Below are 16750 nucleotides of genomic sequence, written 5' to 3' on the forward strand. Positions count from 1 at the left end.
AAAAAAAAAAGAAAAAAATTAGACTGGTACCATTGACAAATATGAAAGGCAGCAGTTTAAAGTGAGCGATTTCATAGCTAACAGAATGCACACCAGGAAAGCAAAGAAGGACTCGGGTGTCTTCCTCCAAATTGTGAGTAAGTCACCAGCTGAGGTGTAAAACTGTCCTACCTATTACTTGATGCTCAGCCGTTTGACTCCTCAAACAGGATTTATTAGTTAATTAGTGATACCCCTAGGCTAGCGAACTTCTGTACATCAGTAGAAGTCCAGGCCCAGAATCCCAATTAGGGGCTTAGGAAACGACCACAGAGAGAAGGCTCATGATCAGTGAATCAGATCACACTCTGCGCTCAACAATTTTTCCTGCATATCCGTTTGGTTTTTCCTTTCTCTTGGGAGCTGGCAAGCTTTGCTGATGCTCTTACTGATTCAGAGCCAGGTCATCCTCTAGGATATATTAACCAAAAAGAGACAGGTCCCTTGAACATGCAGTATAAGTTCTTCCTAGGACTTTATCCATTCCGTTCTCAGTATCAGAACATTTCTTTGGGAACTGCTATGTTCTTGCATATACTATCTAAGGTGACTTGAATGAGAACAGCCCCCATAGCCTCTCATGTTTAAATACTTGGTCTCCAGTTGGTAGAACTAGTTAGGAAAGATTAGGAGGTGTCAATGGGTAGGGATGGGCTTTGAGGTTTCAGAAGACATTCCCAGTTAGCACTCTCTGCTTTGAGGTTGCGTCTCAAGATGAGAGTGCTTGGGCTGGAGAGATGGCTCAGTGGTTAGGAACACTGACTGCTCTTCTGAAGGTCCTGCAACCACAAATCCCAGCAACCACATGGTGGCTCACAACCATCCATAATGAGATCTGACGCCCTCCTTTGGTGTGTCTGAAGACAGCTATAGTGTACTTACATATAATAATAAATAAACCTTTAAAAAAAAAGATGTGAGTGCTCAGCTATTGCTCCAGTGCCATCCTGCCTGCCTGCTTTCTGCCATGTTCCCCACAATGATGCTACAGACTCTAGCTCCCCAAAACTCTAAATCCCTAATAATAATAAACTCTTCTATAATTTTCCTGGACATGGTATCTTATCACAGAAATAGAAAAGTAACTAAGATACCATCTGAAGTTATTTTCCTTAATTAATTATTATTTGTCTCTTAGCTGGCCGCCATCTCCCAAAGGACTATAAAACTCAAAAAACACAGGGTTGATATCTCCTTCATCACTTTGTGCTCTGTGCCTAAGACATTGTCTGGTCCAGGGAAGGGTCTCCATGAATGTGTGGACACACCACACCCTACTTCTTTCTTAACCTTTGAGCCTCAATCCCCTTTCCTCTCTCCCTTCCTTCTCTCTCTCCCCCAACTCTTCTCCTTTCCTTTTCTCTCTTCCCCTCCCCCCATTCCTTTCCTTCTTTCATGCTGAGAATGAACCCTGGGCTTTACACAAGCCACAAGGTTCTCTGCCACTGGGCCACACTAGCAGGTAAAATTTTTTTCTTGAACCCAAACCCTGAAGAACGTTAGGCAAGCACCTACCACTGAGCTGCACACTCTACGCCCTGCGTCGTTGAATCAGGCAGAGAAATGTCTAGTTGTTTGCTAGAGGACTCCAAGCCATGTGGACAATCGCTTGGTGTGCCGCTCCATACTCAGATGTGCTAGTTAGATAAACTGTTTCCCTTTACCTTTTACACTCTATATGAAGTCCTCACACATTCCAGGAAGGAATTCCCAAGATCCTCTGTCATTTCATTTTCCCTGATGGAAACCATGTAACAGAGAGAACTAGAAGGCACTGCAGCTCTGTGGATTGGGTCTGGTGTCCAGAGAGGAGAGTTGGAAGAAGTCAAGTTAACCAGAATCACTGTCCTCACCTCTCAATAGAGTAAGACCTAGAGGCCGTGAAAGCAAGGAAAATTGGGCCTTCCTCTGCTCATCCCTGCAGTTCTCATAGAAGTATTCTCTAGCATATGGTTTTCATGGCCACTGAGTGGACAAGCCTGGGCTACATGAGTCACAGCGTGGAATCCTAGGCAAATTACTCTGATATCTAGTTTTCTCATGGGAAAATTCAGAGTTAAAAAAATAAACGACTCATTGAATTCTGAGGACTAAATGACATATAAATTGCCCAGCAGTGTCTGGCATGGGTAGGTGCTCAGTAAACATGAGTGCCCTCCCCCACTTCCTGGTTTCTAAGCTTATGAAGCCAACTCTATCATCACTGCCAGGAATCAGCTCTCTGCAGGGAGACTTGCCACGCCCATCTGCTCCACCAGGCTTGTCCTCAGCTCAGTGAACTGAGAGAAGCTCCGGCTCACTTCTGTCTCTCCTCCTCCTACAGCATCCAGCTCAGTTTTGTCTGCCCCAAACCCTCAGCACTGTGCTGGCCCCACTCAGAAAGCCACCCAGCCTGGCCCCTGCCCGACTCCCAGCAAACAGCACTGAGCTCAGCTGGCCAGGACTACAGCTCCTTTCTTCATTACTTAGCCACACAGAGTGTGGTGGTACATCACTGTTTAGGAGTTTTCCTAAACACCCACTTTACATTTTACCTGTCATTTACTGAGTCTGAGACTACACAGACAGTCTTGTAAGATCTCCTCTTTCAGTTCCAAAAGCAGGTCATCAGGTCAACAAAACACAAACACATTATCAATTTGCTTGGTTTTTGCTAGATAGCCTAAATCTCTCTAAGTTGATTCAAAGTCAAGCTTAATACTGCTGATTTCTGAAGAAAATACCAACGATACCTTCCACACTAGAACTAAATGTTTATGTCCTGTCGTTCTACTCAACAGAACTTTACCAATGTTTTCATAAGCAACTACCTGGGTCTTTCCCAGTCTGGCTGTAGGGATGTTTACAATTTTAAACTCAGTTACTTTTATTGCTTCCTCTCTGCAGATCAGATGAAGCTCTGAGGCCACAGGGGAACCACAGGGAGATAAATCCCAGCCATGTCTCCATCACTGCACAGCATATACTCTCCTCAGACAGGGAAAAAGGATATCTGCCTCCCTGGCTTGTCCCCAGACCTTCGGTGAAGAGGGTGGAAGCGGTTCCGAGCTGGCCTCTCCACCAGCCCATGGTGGCGGGTTCCACGAACATTATCAGCTTGATGAAGTGACGGCTGCAGAGAGAAAGAAGAACAGTTGGCCTCCACCATGAAACTGCCACTCACCCTCAGAAGCAAGTGGTAACAGACAAAAAGCCAGAGTTTCTAATTTTATTATTGCATGTTGGTGCTTTGTGTCAAAGTAAATAAAATGTCACTTGTGGCTCTATTTCTACACAATTCAGAATATATTGAAAATAGCCTTTAATGTGTTAATATGGAAGCAGACAGATTATATACAAAAATTGTCACAATTAGGAAATGAAGAATCAGGGGGACTATGACTTTAAGCTCTTTTAATCTCTTCTTGCCTTCTAAGAGCTAAAATTCTCCTCTAAAATGTATTTATTGGGCCAGCAAGATGGCTCAGTGGGTAAAGGTGCCTGCCTCACCAACCTTGAGTCTGAGTTCAATCCCCTGATCCCACATCAAGGTGAAAGGAAAGAACCAACTCTATGAAGTTATTCTCGGATCTCTACACAAATGCCAGACAGACACACACACACACACACACACACACACACACACACACACTTAAAACTGCGATATTGAGCTGGGTGCCACACACCAGTAATTCCAGAATTTGAAGGATAGTGGCAAAATAATCACAATTTCAAGACCAACCTAGGCTACAGGGTAAAACAAAAAAATACACAAACAAAACCAAAAATAAATTATCATAAAGAAATTAAACCCTATTGCCCTAAAGTACTAATGTTTCCTTTGTTCTTCAAGATTACCTGTATATAACTGTTACATTGTTGCACCTCGGAGTGAACATTTCTGAGATATAGCTTTTATATGTGACATTATTTCATAAATATATTACAAAACCTATTTATTAGTTCAGAAATCACACATTACTTCATTTTTAGTGTTCATAAAACCAGCAATCTGGCAGAGGTTGCTGGGACGGGGAAGGGAGGTCCATGTGGAGTGGAAGGGATGCACTGAAAGTTTTGGCAGGGCGGTCTGAAAGGGGGGAAAGAAATAATTAAAAGACACACACACAAAACAACAACAACAACAAAAAAAAACACACAGAAAAACAAAAAAACCCAGCAGTCTATATTGTGTTCCAAAACTGTATGAACTACTTCAACATCTTCCACTTGCTAACAAGCTCCTCTGTTTTCCTGGCCTATAAGATGGGGATGATAACTTCCATCCAGGCTTGTTAAGAACATGAAATAAAGGGCCAGCAAGATGGTTCAGTGATTTAGGTACTTGACACCCAATCCTGAGTTCAATCCCAGGACCCATATGGTAGAAAGAGAAAAGTGACTCCCATAAATTGTCCTCTGACCTCCACAGGTATAATACGAGTAAATAAATAAATGTAATAAAAATAAGACAAAATAAAATGAAATGAGACCCCTTATGTGTGGACTGCTCTGTCCCAGATAAGTCTGGGCATTAGAAGGGAGCATAGTTGTGCATATGACCTGGCATACTGGAAAGCATATGAGAGGTCACCATATGCATCCTATATCCCCCTCAACATACCCAACCTCCTCGAGGCTCCTCAAGGCTCCGCTTGCTGTGCATGCTGCACCACCTCTGAGAGCTAGCTGCAGCCTTCAATAAACATCTGGGTGGAGGGGTGGGAGAGGTAATTGGACCATGTGACTTGCTATGGCAGTAGTCAATGACTTCGGAGCAGACAGATAGATGTATAGCTGATCCAAACACACTCTCGTACTCTTTCCTTTCTGCTGCGAGAATGCTAAATTCCAAATAAGGGATGTTCCTTCTGCCTGGATTGTAGGAAGATACAGGAGGGCTTCCATGGGTGCCCTGAAGCCATTGACCTGTGTAATCCCAAAGAAAAGCGGATGTGTGCTGAGAGACCCACAGGGTTTATTTAGACTGACTGTTCCTGTGGCAAACCTTCTGCTGTGGCAGTGATGGCAAGGAGGGCTGCACTGAGGAGAGCAGGGGGAATCTGGAACCATAAAGCCCAAATACCACAAACTGGCCCTATACAGTAGTTAGAAGGGCCTTGACTCAGCTCCTCCAGGGAGCACTGTAATGATTCAGAACCTGAGACTCAGGAGACCTGTGGCAGGATTTCAGAGCTATCTGGGGTGCCGTGTGGACTGCTCAGGACAGATGAGCTGCTGCAAGCACAGCATGGGCAACAGGAGCAAAGTCATCTGAAAAAATTCCTAACAATTCCAAGCATTCACCGTGGGAGAAATCCAAACTCAGTTGTCCTTCTGTGGCTTTCGTTTGTTTGGGGTAATTTGGTAGTCTTTTTCTGAAACAATAAAAGGGGCTAGCCAAGTCATCTCCTGGGCTTTCCAGCTAGAACCGCTCCTCAATTGGTTGATGAGCACCAGAAGAGAAGGGTAGCACACAATGTTGTCAGTGGCAACCTAAAACATCAACAGCCTGCGAGTTAACACCAGGAGCCAGAAAGGACCTTAGCAGTCAAGGGCTGGCCTGCGGGGTTCTGTCTTACAGGATGACCTAATTATTGAGGGTGAGCACAGGGAAATGCATGGGTAGTAACCAAGGGAGGAGAAAGATTCTAGGTCTAAATCACGAAGGAGTCTGCAGGAGGGCAGACTGAGAGTAGAGCCTGATCCAAAAAGAAACAAGATTTCGAGGAGCTTGAAATTCAGGCCATAGATTCCAGAGGTGAGGAGCAGGCTGAGGCTAACACTCAGGTGGCCAAGGAGACAACTAAGGCGGTTTCTTCCTTTGTTTCTGTGGATAAGCTATGAGGAAAGGGGATATCTGGATATTCAAAGTAGTTCAAACAGGCTCCTTATCTTACAGGATTGCAAACTGAATGTTCCTGAAAAATACATTTACCAGGGCAGCAAATTAGTCTGGCCTTGCAGGTACTCCAGTGACAGACAAGGTAGGGGAGACATAGCTGTCGCTGAGGGCAGAACCTTTCTGAGATGGCTCTTCTGAATCCCAGAGTGTGACTGTTTATTCGTTCATGTATTTGTCCCACCCCACCCCCCTCCTGTCCATCCCTTCAGTACTAGGCAGGCACTCTACCATGAGTTACATTCCCAGCTCTGGTTGGATTTTTGGTAGTTGTCATTTTGTAACTTTTCCGATTTGGTCTTGCTTAACTGTTGCTCTGGCTGGCTTTTGAACTTGTGATTCTCTTGCCTCAACCTCCCCCAGTGGCCCAAATTATAGGCTTACAGCACTAGGTCTCTGCAAATTGTGAATTTCAAAAAGGAAATCTAGAGCTAATAGCACACTGTATTATACTCTTAGAGCATTCTCCCTAGACCTTTGTAGGAATCAGTCTCTCCCACCCTTCTGTGTGTGTGTGTATAAATGCGCACATGGGCATATATATACAGAGAGATTTATTAGGGAAAAGTAAGAAACAATGTGAGTGGGAGGGGTTCCAAGACAGGAATACCCTAGTTTTTGTTTGTTTGTTTGTTTGTATTTTGGGGGTTTTTTTGTTTTTGTTTTTGTTTTTTCAAGACAAGAGTTTCTCTGTGTAGCCCTGGCTGTCCTGGAACTCACTCTGTAGACCAGGCTGGCCTAGAACTCAGAAATCCACCTGCCTCTGCCTCCCAAGTGCTGGGATTAAAGGTGTGTGCCACCACTGCTCGGCTGTATGTTGTTTTTAAGCAGGTTCTGTTGTAGCCCAGGCTGCCCTCAAACTTGCTTCTTAGCTGGATGACCTTAAACTCTTGATCCTCTTGCTTTCACCTCACAAGTCCTGGATTGCAGATGTGTACCTCCGAGGTATCGGGCAAGCACTCTACCACTGAGTTTCATTCCCAGCCCTGTGCTCTTTACGTGTGCAGGTGATCATAGACACATGATCACACAGGCGTCCTCATCAGGTCACTTCTGGACTCTACAGCTGTTGCGGCTGGTTTCCTCACCTTCCTCCCACTAGACTCGAGTCTCATCTAGTGACTAGAGGAATGCACTGCCTCTCATAGAGATGCTACTGCTCATCACTGTGACTGACAGTTGCACTGAATCTCTCAGATGCTCTACAATATTGCTGGCATGTCATGCCATTTGTGGTTAACTAGAAATCCCACATCTTTAGTTTATTGGCAAACATACAGGGATTCCTACTAAGCCCCATTTTGGTCATTCAATGAGCTGAAATCTTAGAGCCAGAGAGCTATATGTTAATTTAAGGGTGTTATCATTATTATAGGTCTGTATGGAGCTGGTGAGATATCTCAGGGGTTAAAAGCACTGGCTGCTTTGCCAGAGAACCTGGGCTCTGCAATCTAGCACTTGTGAGGTAAAGGCCATCCAGCTAAGTAGTAAGTTTGAGGGCAGTCTGGGCTACATCAGTTTCCAGCACTCTCATGGCAGCTGACAGAGAATCCATACCCTTTTCTGGCCTCAAAGTGCACTACACACCTGCATTACACAAAAAAAGCACCCATACACAAAACTCATAAAATAAAAAGAAATGAATCTTTTTTTTTAAAAAAAAAAAGTGGGTATAGTGACACATGCCTTTAATCCTAGAGCTTGGGAGGCAGAGGCAGGTGGATTTCTATGTGTTCAAGGTTAGTCTGGTCTTCATACTAAGTTCTAGGACAACCAGAGTTAAGTAGAAAGATCCTGCCTCAGAAAGATAATAATAGTAATAATAATGATAACAACAACAATAATAACAATAGTAATAATGATAAAATGTAAAGTATATATATATGTAATAGTATATAATTCATTTATAATTAACCAAGACATACTTTATTTCTGCAGCAAAATATCAATTCTAGTTTAAGGTTATACTTCTATACAAAATTATTAAAAACAGAAAAATATGATTACAATAGTTTCAAGTAAAGTATGAGCTTCTAAGTACTAATCTTCTTTTGAGGGCGAGACATTTTCAAGACAGGGTTTCTATGTATCCCAGGTGGACCTTGAACTCATAGATCTGCCTGCTTCTGCCTCTCACTGAGATTAAAGGTCTGCACCGTTACTGCCAGGCCTTCCTTCCTTCCTCCCTTCCTTCCTTCCTTCCTTCCTTCCTTCCTTTCTTTCTTTCTTTCTTCCTTCCTTCCTTCCTTCCTTTCTTTCTTTATTTTGGTCTAAGCACTAATCAAATGACAAAATAACATTCTCATATATAAGGGGTTCTATTGATATTTTAAAATATACTGTGGTTGCCTAGAATGCATGAAACCTCGAGTCTGATCTTTAACACTACCCAGACAGACAGATAGACTCCCTAGCTACTCCAGAGGCTGAGGCAGGTGAACTACTTAAGCACAGAACTTTAAGGTCAGCTGTTTTAAAAGTGACAGAAGAACAGGTTTACCCCATAAATGGATTTTTTGAAAATTCTGGTTGATAATGCCAAAACATCAGATTCTTACAAAGCTCAGTTGATACTATCAAGTAGAACCAATCTCCATAGGCAGCTCTCACTGGCTGTATAGACACAGTGATGAATAGAAATTAAAGAATAGATAAAACTGCAAAATCAATTAACAAGCCATCGTCTGTGTCAGTGATCCATACTGGCCAGAAACTTCATTATATCACGATGCTGTATCATTTATGTGGCTGCTTCAACAATCTCAGCAACAAACAAATGACAGAAGCAGATGGGAGTCAAAGAACATTAAGAAGAGAGCCCCTGGGATTCTCTCTTACACACACAGAGGCCTTCTTCTCTTCAGCCTGCAACAGGGGAAACGAGGTAGGGAATGGGGCTGCTGGTCCATGTGCGCTAGACAAATGACACGAGGGACTTCCCCAGAGGGCAAGTGGCTGATCTTCCTTCTAGAGATGGAGACCAGGTCCAGACACATAGAGTGATTTTTCTTAGGAAGGCAAAAATATGTTTTTGTTTTTTGAGACTGCCTCTCACACAGCCCATGCTGGCCCAACTATATATTGCCAGGGTTCCTACCTCTGCCACCCATGTGCTGAGATTACAGCAGAACATGCTCAGCAGCCTGTAAACCTGAACTCTGAATCTCTGGACTTTACTCAGTGATCTTTGCACCTTATCATTTTGCCGCCTTTGCTAAATAGCCTATATACAATCAACTGCTTTTGAGATTTTAGGTAGACTTCTAGTTGATGCATACATTCTTTATTTAGACTCTTTCTGCCCAGGTGTACTAGCACTTGCCTAAAATCCCAGCAGTTGGGAGCTGAGGCAGAAGGATCGCATGCTCAAAGTCATCTTGGTCTACACAGTAAGATTCTGTTTCCAGGGGGTGGACAGATGGAGATTTATATCCCTTAGGTTGTAGCTCAGTAGTAGAGCACACTTATGTAAAATCCTTAGTTCATTAATTCAATCCTCAGCAACACACACACACACACACACACATTTAACTGTTACTTTGTTTGTAAATCTACTGTAGATCTACAATTCAAGTGACAATAACCTGGTGTAAGATACTTGATTATGCTACAGTGCACACATCACTCTTAATGGCTGTAAGATACCTGACTATGCTACAGTATATGTAACACTCCTAATGGCTTGACAATCATCTATGACCTCACTTGAGGTAGGTAACCAACTTAACACTTCAAAATGATCAGCTGGCTAAAAGCCCTAGAGCTGGTTGCTGGTCAGACCACATTTCCTGCTGCAGACTGACAAAGCTCCCTGGACAGCCCTGCGTTCCTCTGCACTCGGCACAGCTGTCCCCTACTTCCCTGATAAGGTAAGTGAGGAATCTGCAGGCAAGTTTGGCTGGAAGGTAAGACAGGGTGAGTTAATGCTTTGCCAGAGGTCACACTTAAATGGATCGCTGAGCTCTACAAAATGACCCCTTAGCTAGCCTGTCATGGTGAGATTCTTTAGCTTGTTTCTTTAGATTTTGGTAAACCTGTGAAGACTGACCCCTGGTATTGAACCTACTTCAGTTGAGGAAGAGAAAGAGTTGAGTGAAGGCAAGTTCTATGAGCAGGCTTCGATTATACTTGGACTACAAACTGAGATATGCTACAGGCTCCTTCTTCTTAGAAGGGCACACGCAACAACAACTGTGTCTCTCTTGAGGACCCAGCAGGCGATCATTATAATAGCCACCGACATTATAAGAGCCTCCTTCGGTTCTCGTGATATCTTAGTTAGGTTTCCTATTCCTGTAATAAAACATCAAGACCAAACGGACTTGGGGAGGAAAGGGTTTATTTGGCTTACATATCCTGGGTCACTTGAAGGACGCCACGAATGGAGCTGAAGCAGAGATCATAGAGGAAAGCTGTTTACTGGCTCATTCCTCATGGCTTGCTCAGCCTCCTTTGTTATAGGACCCAGAACTACCTTTCCAGTACCCAGACACACACACACAGACACACACACACACACACACAGACACACACACACACACACACACACAGACACACACACACATCGGAGAGCTGGGCCTGCCACATCAATTATTTTTTTTTAAGACTTATTTATTTATTTTATGTATATGAGTACACTGTAGCTGTACAGATAGTTGTGAGCCTTCATCTGGTTGTTGGGAATTGACTTTTAGGATCTCTGCTTACTCCGGTCAACCCCACTCACTCCAGTAGACCCAGCTCGCTCAGTCCCTGACTGCTCTGACCCAAAGATTTATTTATTTATTTATTTATTTATTTATTTATTTATTTATTTATTTTTTTTTTGGTTTTTTCGAGACAGGGTTTCTCTGTGTAGTGTTGGCTGTCCTGGAACTCACTCTGTAGACCAGGCTGGCCTCGAACTCAGAAATCCGCCTGCCTCTGCCTCCCAAGTGCTGGGACGGTGTGCCACCACCGTCCGGCCCAGAGATCTATTATTATAAATAAGTACACTGTAGCTGCCTTCAGACGCACCAGAAGAGGGCGTCAGATCTCATTATGGGTGGTTGTGAGCCACCATGTGGTTGCTGGGATTTGAACCCAGGACCTTCGGAAGAGCAGTCAGTGCTCTTACCCGCTGAGCCATCTCGCCAGCCCCCACATCAATTATTAATCAAAAAAAAAAAATGCCCTACAGACTTGCCTACAGGTCACTCTGATAAAAGCATTTTCTCAATTAAGATTCCCTTTTCCCAGGTATGTTTAGGTTTGTGTTGACAAAACTCAACCAGCACACATGGCGAAAAACCAATCTGTTGGCAGCCAGAAGTACCAATGCCCTACTAGGCTCCCTGACTGCAGCATCCCCACATGCCTTTGCCCCCTGCAGCACCAGAACCCAGCAGAGAATGGATTTCAGTTCACAAACTCTTATAGGCTCTTAACTGTTTCAGAGACATGCTTTTCTCCCAGGGTTACCTCTTCCTTGTCCTTCCTCTTAAATGCCACATAAAAGGGATGTGTAAGCCTAATTAGATAAACCAAACTAAAAAGTTACTTTACAAAATATAAAATGAAACATGCTTTTGATTGTTCGGTTATTTGTTTTGGCAGTTAAGGTCAAAATCAAGGCAACTGGTATGATTACAAAGGCCAGGACAAATAATCTGTCCAAACAAGAAAGGCTGGGCATGGTGGCACGTGCTTATGACTTTAACCCTCAGGCAGCCAGGGTAGCAGATGAGTGCCAGGCCAGTCGGGGATACAAAGCAAGACCCTGTCTCAAAAAAGAAAAAAATTACAAAGGCACAACCAAGAACAACAATCAAAGCAGTCTCCAGCTAAGGAGGCGGGGGCGGGAGGGGGCAGCATCTCTGAGCCCAGCTTCCATCCTGAAGAGGGGAGAGGATGCTCTGGCAGAAGACTCAGGCACTCAGAGCTCTCATTCCTCTCTTCAGGATGCACATGGATGGGTGTCAACATGCTTGGCTAATTATCCAATGTTTCTAATGACTCAGGCTCCAAAGCAGAGTGTGTCCCCCAAGGACTCACAGCATGAATTAGTTCTGTTCCCACTTAGTTTTATATTTGTGTGTGTATTTAATAGGAAAGTACCATATGTGTGCAATTTATAAATAAACAAAATGCCCAAATTGGAGACACAAACTCTTTTTGCCATTATCATGAGTGATCAAAAAGCTTAATCGGCAAGATATTGATAATTTCTAAAAGTGATGGTTTGTTATGCTATTCTTCCTATTTTGTGTACAGCTGAAATTTTCCATCTAAAAATGAAGAATTTCAACTTACAATTCCCAGAAGCCGCAATGAGCATGGCAGTGGCTAACGAAGGCCCCGAGCAGTCTGACATCATGTTACTGTGTTCCAGAGCATGCAGCCCAGGCTCCCACCTTCCTGCCTGGAGTGATGTGTGAGCAAGGCCTTCAGCTCAGTGTAGCTCTCTTAACTCTGAGTGTGACTAGAGACCTTTATTCTAGGGAACCAGGACTCTCCACTCAACCCCACAGTCAGCTCACTGGCTTCCTCTGATGACAGGAGGAACTGGGGAGGGAAGAAATGGTTTGGGTTTTTGTTTGGTTGGGTGTTTTCCAGGTTTTCTTCAGACTGAACCTCCTCCTGCCTCAGCCTCTCAAGCAGTGGAACTGCACGTATGTGCCATCATACCCAGCAGAAAGTCTTTACATAAAACAGGCTTTTATGTAAAGTTTGAGCTGAGACAGGGGAGGACAAAGCTGAAGAAGCAAGACCCAGAGGCTGGGTCAATATGAGACAAATGCCTAAGGACAGCCAAAGGCACCCTCCAAGTGTAAGGCTCAGGCAGATACTGAAGGCCCCCTTTTAGGAAGGGAACCGAAGCACCCACCACAGAAGATGGCAGAGGGGACAGCCATTACTGCCCTGCTCCCGTCCCTAAGCCCTACTGCATTCTGACTCACACCAGATTCACCGCTATGATTACACTTGGTGAGACACTTCACTAAGTTTCACAGAGATCTAGAATTTAGATTACAAGGAGAGAAAAAAAACAAAAAACAAACAAACAAAAAAAAAACCTAGTAGGGGAATAGATGAAACAAGAATAACAAAGTGTAGAAGATAATAATGTGGATGATACTGTCCCAGGCCTGGTGGCACAGACCTGAGATGCCAGCTCCTCAAAAGGCTGAGGAGAGAGGATCTAAAGATCAGGGCCTGCCTGGACTACAGAGTAAGTTCAAAGTTAGCCTGAGCAACTTGGAGAAACCTTGTCTCAAATTTAAAAGTACAAAATGGATAGAGATACAATTTAGTGGTAGAACACTTGCCAGCATCCACAAGGTCCTACGTTCAATGCCAAGCAGACACAGGGGAAAAAAAAAACTAAAAAATAAAAACTTGGAAGATACTGAAACTAGTTATCAGTATATACAGTTGACTAAACAAAAAAAGCTTCCCTTGCCCTGGCCGAGTATGTATATTGTTATGCTTTGTTTTCCTTTCTTATTTACCTATTGCCACTTTATTTTACTATCAGTAATCTGTTTATTTGTCTATGGCCACCCACTACAGTATGAGTGTGGAGGGCAGAGCACCACTTATGGAAACAGGTTCTCTCTCACCATGTGGGTTCTTGGGATGGAACTCAGGTAGGCAGATCTGGCAGGAAGCACCTTTACTCACCAGGCCATCTCACTGGCCCATTACTGATGCAACATAAGGATATGTAGCTGTTTGGCAGAGCAATTGCCTAGCATGTTGGGTTTGATCCTCAGCACTGGAAAATGAATGATCAAAGAACAAAACGAGTATTTAATTTTACAAAAGAAGTAGTAAAATATAAGAAAAAGTGTGTCAGGAAAGAATAAAATAAGCTGGAACATTCAGTATAGCACATGGTAATTCTAAATCCAGGTATTGTGCTAAACAACTCCTGTAACCCTTATATACTATTTTTGGTTTAAGAGAGCATAGGGTACTATCATCACCTGGCTTCTTGCTCATGATGAGACACACAACACCCTGTTCTTCAGCGTCACAAGTCTCTAGAGCTTGTGGCAACTGTTTAGGGCAGCCAAGTCAAGCTCACGGTACCATCAGCTCTGGCCTCCCTCCTCCAGGTCTCATGGAACATGAGAATATACTACACTCTCAGGGAGCAGTTCTCTGGTAAGCAGCATGCTTCTAGCCCAGCTGCAGCATCCTCAAAGCAGTCTCGGTCTCCAGAGGGCATCTGCCCAGACGAGAGGTTGCTAAGAATTTACAGTCAGTTGTCCCCACGAGGAACCAAGCTACCCAGAGAGAACAGGTCTGTGGAACCAGATTCTTTTGGGGATGTTGGTTTCTGTTTTGATTTATTCTTTTCCCCTTCTTTCTTTCCTTCCTTGTTTCCTCCTATCCTTCTTCCTGCATTCTCCATTTAATCAAAACTGGATCTGGTTGCTTACTTATAGCTAAGTTAAATTGGTTTGAAATCTTTTATCAAACAAATAGGCAAACGAGCAGGACCTGGATGGGTTCTTTTCCTATCTGAAGCTCTGGCTTCTGCCTCGATGTGGAAGGGAGAGCAGAGGCCCAGTTCTGTTGGCTTCACTTGGAAGCATGACCCAGTCACACAGTCCAGCCCACAGACTTTAGGAGTTCCTGAGCCACCATAAGGAAAGCTGACAAGTGACCCTTCACTGACTTCTCACAGGCTCACTAGCAGTGACTGTCTAGACCACAGAACAGTGTGTTAAAGGCACTCAGTCTCAGCACTAGCACTAGAGGATTTTAATGAGAAAACGTGAATGCTGACATGGTGACCTCCACCCCTTAACACAGCCCTCAGAGACACACCATTTACTTTTCTTGGTACACTGAAAATGGATAAAGAGAAATGGCCAAGAGTGAAGCCGGTATATTTGTGGAACTTCAGTGTCTTTGTTTATATAATGAGCTGTTTTCCTTTCTTTTCTTTGTGACAGTGGGGACATCAGGGTCTCAGTACAAGTTTTAGGCAAGGAGTCTGTCCCTGAGTTTTATTCCCTCATCCAGGATCTGAATGTTCTGAGGTAATTTTTTTTTTTTTTAATTTCATCTGATGTCTCAAGTGAAAGCCACAATCTTCATGAAACAAAGAACGTGACATACATAAATGTGCTAATCTGTGCAACCATTCCACCATTTGCTCCAACACCGGAATGAAATGAGGAAGCTAGAGCCCTGTTCCCACTTTGATTTTCTGTGTTTCTTACTTCTGCTTACTTGGGGGAATATTTGAGGTTTTATAGTTTCTGGGAATCATTTGTAATAGTGATGGGTGACAAGCTGACAGATTGACTGTCACTGGTTTGTGTCACAGCTGGGCTGTGGAGAGAGAGCCAGGGTGAGTGTCAGCTTAACGAGGATACTAACCTCTCGCTCTTCTTTCTGGGGCTATAAGCCAACCTCAATGCCCATTCGCTGAAGTTAAGAGGACCAGGTGTGGCAGCCTGTATGTACACACCTCTTCCTTGACCCAGGGATCCAGGAGGCTGCTGGTCCCAGTTAGGGAGAGTCAAATAAAAGCAAAGCTCTCTCAGACTAGAGCAGGTAAGTCGGAAGCACTTAGAGTAACTAGGAGAATCTAGGCCCCGGGGCTGGGAAGACAGTTCAGCTGGTAAAGTGCAAAGTCCTACATCCCTCTCTGGGAGGAGCGGTGGTACAAAAGGGAAACAAGAATGTGATTCAATCCTACTTAATTAAAATATGTTTTTAAATGTTAACAAATTCAGATAAATTGAAATCATGTAACTTTTCTCATCATAATGCAATAAAAGTTAAAAAAAAAAAGTCCTACGTCCTGTCTCCAGCACCCCATAACAGGGCATGGTGGTCACACTCAGTACCAGCACACAGAGGGAGAAGGAGGACCTCAAAACATCATCCTCAATTGCACAGAAAATTGAAGGCCAGCCTGGGCTGCACGAGACCCAATCTCAAAAAGAAAATTCAAGCCTTATTGGAATTATTATTTTTAAAGGCAGTCAACTATTTTTGATCAAGTTATTTTAATAAGCATTTATTCACACTCTCAACAAATAAAAAATATAAAGATTGAGAGTGTGAGACATCTCTGATCCCATTTCCCCTTCTTGCTTCCTGATATACAGCCAGGGTAATAGCTGCATGGGTCCTTTAATTAATGACTATGTAAGCACAGCAAGTAGGAACAGACGTTATTTCTACTCCTCTCTCTTAGCACGAATAGTGACATGTTACACATTATAGCTTGCTTTACTGCAGCTCTTCAGGGCCAGCTGGTGTGCTGGCGCGCACCAGCACACCTGGCTCTGTGACTGTTCTGGGGATTGAACCCAGGTCCTCCTGGCTTTACTCAATTACTCCAACCTCCTTTTTAATTTTTAATTTATTTTTTCAATAATAGGGATTAAACTCAGGGTCCTGTTCGAGCTGGGCAAGTAGCCTCCTGCTGAGCTAATTCTGCGTTCTTAGCACTTGCTTTTAATTGTACTTTTATCTTTTTACAGCTATCCACTTTTATGCAAAGGTAGGAAGGACGTGGTAGTGTGGAGGCTAGGCACACATGCCACAGCCCACGTGTAGGGTCGAGCACTTTCAGGACTCGGGATCTCCCCTTCCACCACACGTGCTCTGGTGACTGAGCTCAACCGGCAGGCTTGGCAGTGATCCCTTAACAACTGAGCTGCCTTGCTCGGCCTGGTTCTTAGACACTCTCACTCTTTCATTAAATCCCTCTGGCTGATTCCATCTCTTAGTTTTGTTTATGGCTGCACCTTCTCCTGCCTTCTTTTTTCTTCAGCAATCCTTCTGCTCCAACCTCCAGAGAGCTGGGATTGCAACACCAGC

At 43.8% G+C, this 16750-nt stretch overlaps 1 protein-coding gene and 2 long non-coding RNA genes across 5 annotated transcripts in view; 2 read left to right on the forward strand and 1 right to left on the reverse strand.

Annotated features, from left to right (window-relative positions):
* LOC116102470 overlaps positions 1 to 3323 on the forward strand; it is a 101946-nt gene extending 98623 nt beyond the window's left edge. Inside the window, exon 3 of the long non-coding RNA XR_004123192.1 lies at positions 2926 to 3323. This is a non-coding gene — a long non-coding RNA (uncharacterized LOC116102470). The remainder of the gene's footprint in view (positions 1 to 2925) is intronic.
* Positions 1 to 16750, reverse strand: part of Crtc3 (CREB regulated transcription coactivator 3) — a 110572-nt gene that overhangs the window by 42777 nt on the left and 51045 nt on the right. For all 3 annotated transcript variants that reach the window (XM_031387145.1, XM_031387144.1, XM_031387143.1), the window contains exon 3: positions 3032 to 3151. In XM_031387145.1, the coding sequence (XP_031243005.1) occupies positions 3032 to 3151 (120 nt within the window). The remainder of the gene's footprint in view (positions 1 to 3031; positions 3152 to 16750) is intronic.
* LOC116102469 lies at positions 9664 to 12769 on the forward strand. The gene is made up of 2 exons (XR_004123191.1): positions 9664 to 9789; positions 12173 to 12769. It is a non-coding gene; the product is annotated as an uncharacterized LOC116102469 (long non-coding RNA).

Source organism: Mastomys coucha, unplaced genomic scaffold (assembly GCF_008632895.1).
Source record: "Mastomys coucha isolate ucsf_1 unplaced genomic scaffold, UCSF_Mcou_1 pScaffold21, whole genome shotgun sequence".
Classification (NCBI taxonomy): domain Eukaryota; kingdom Metazoa; phylum Chordata; class Mammalia; order Rodentia; family Muridae; genus Mastomys; species Mastomys coucha.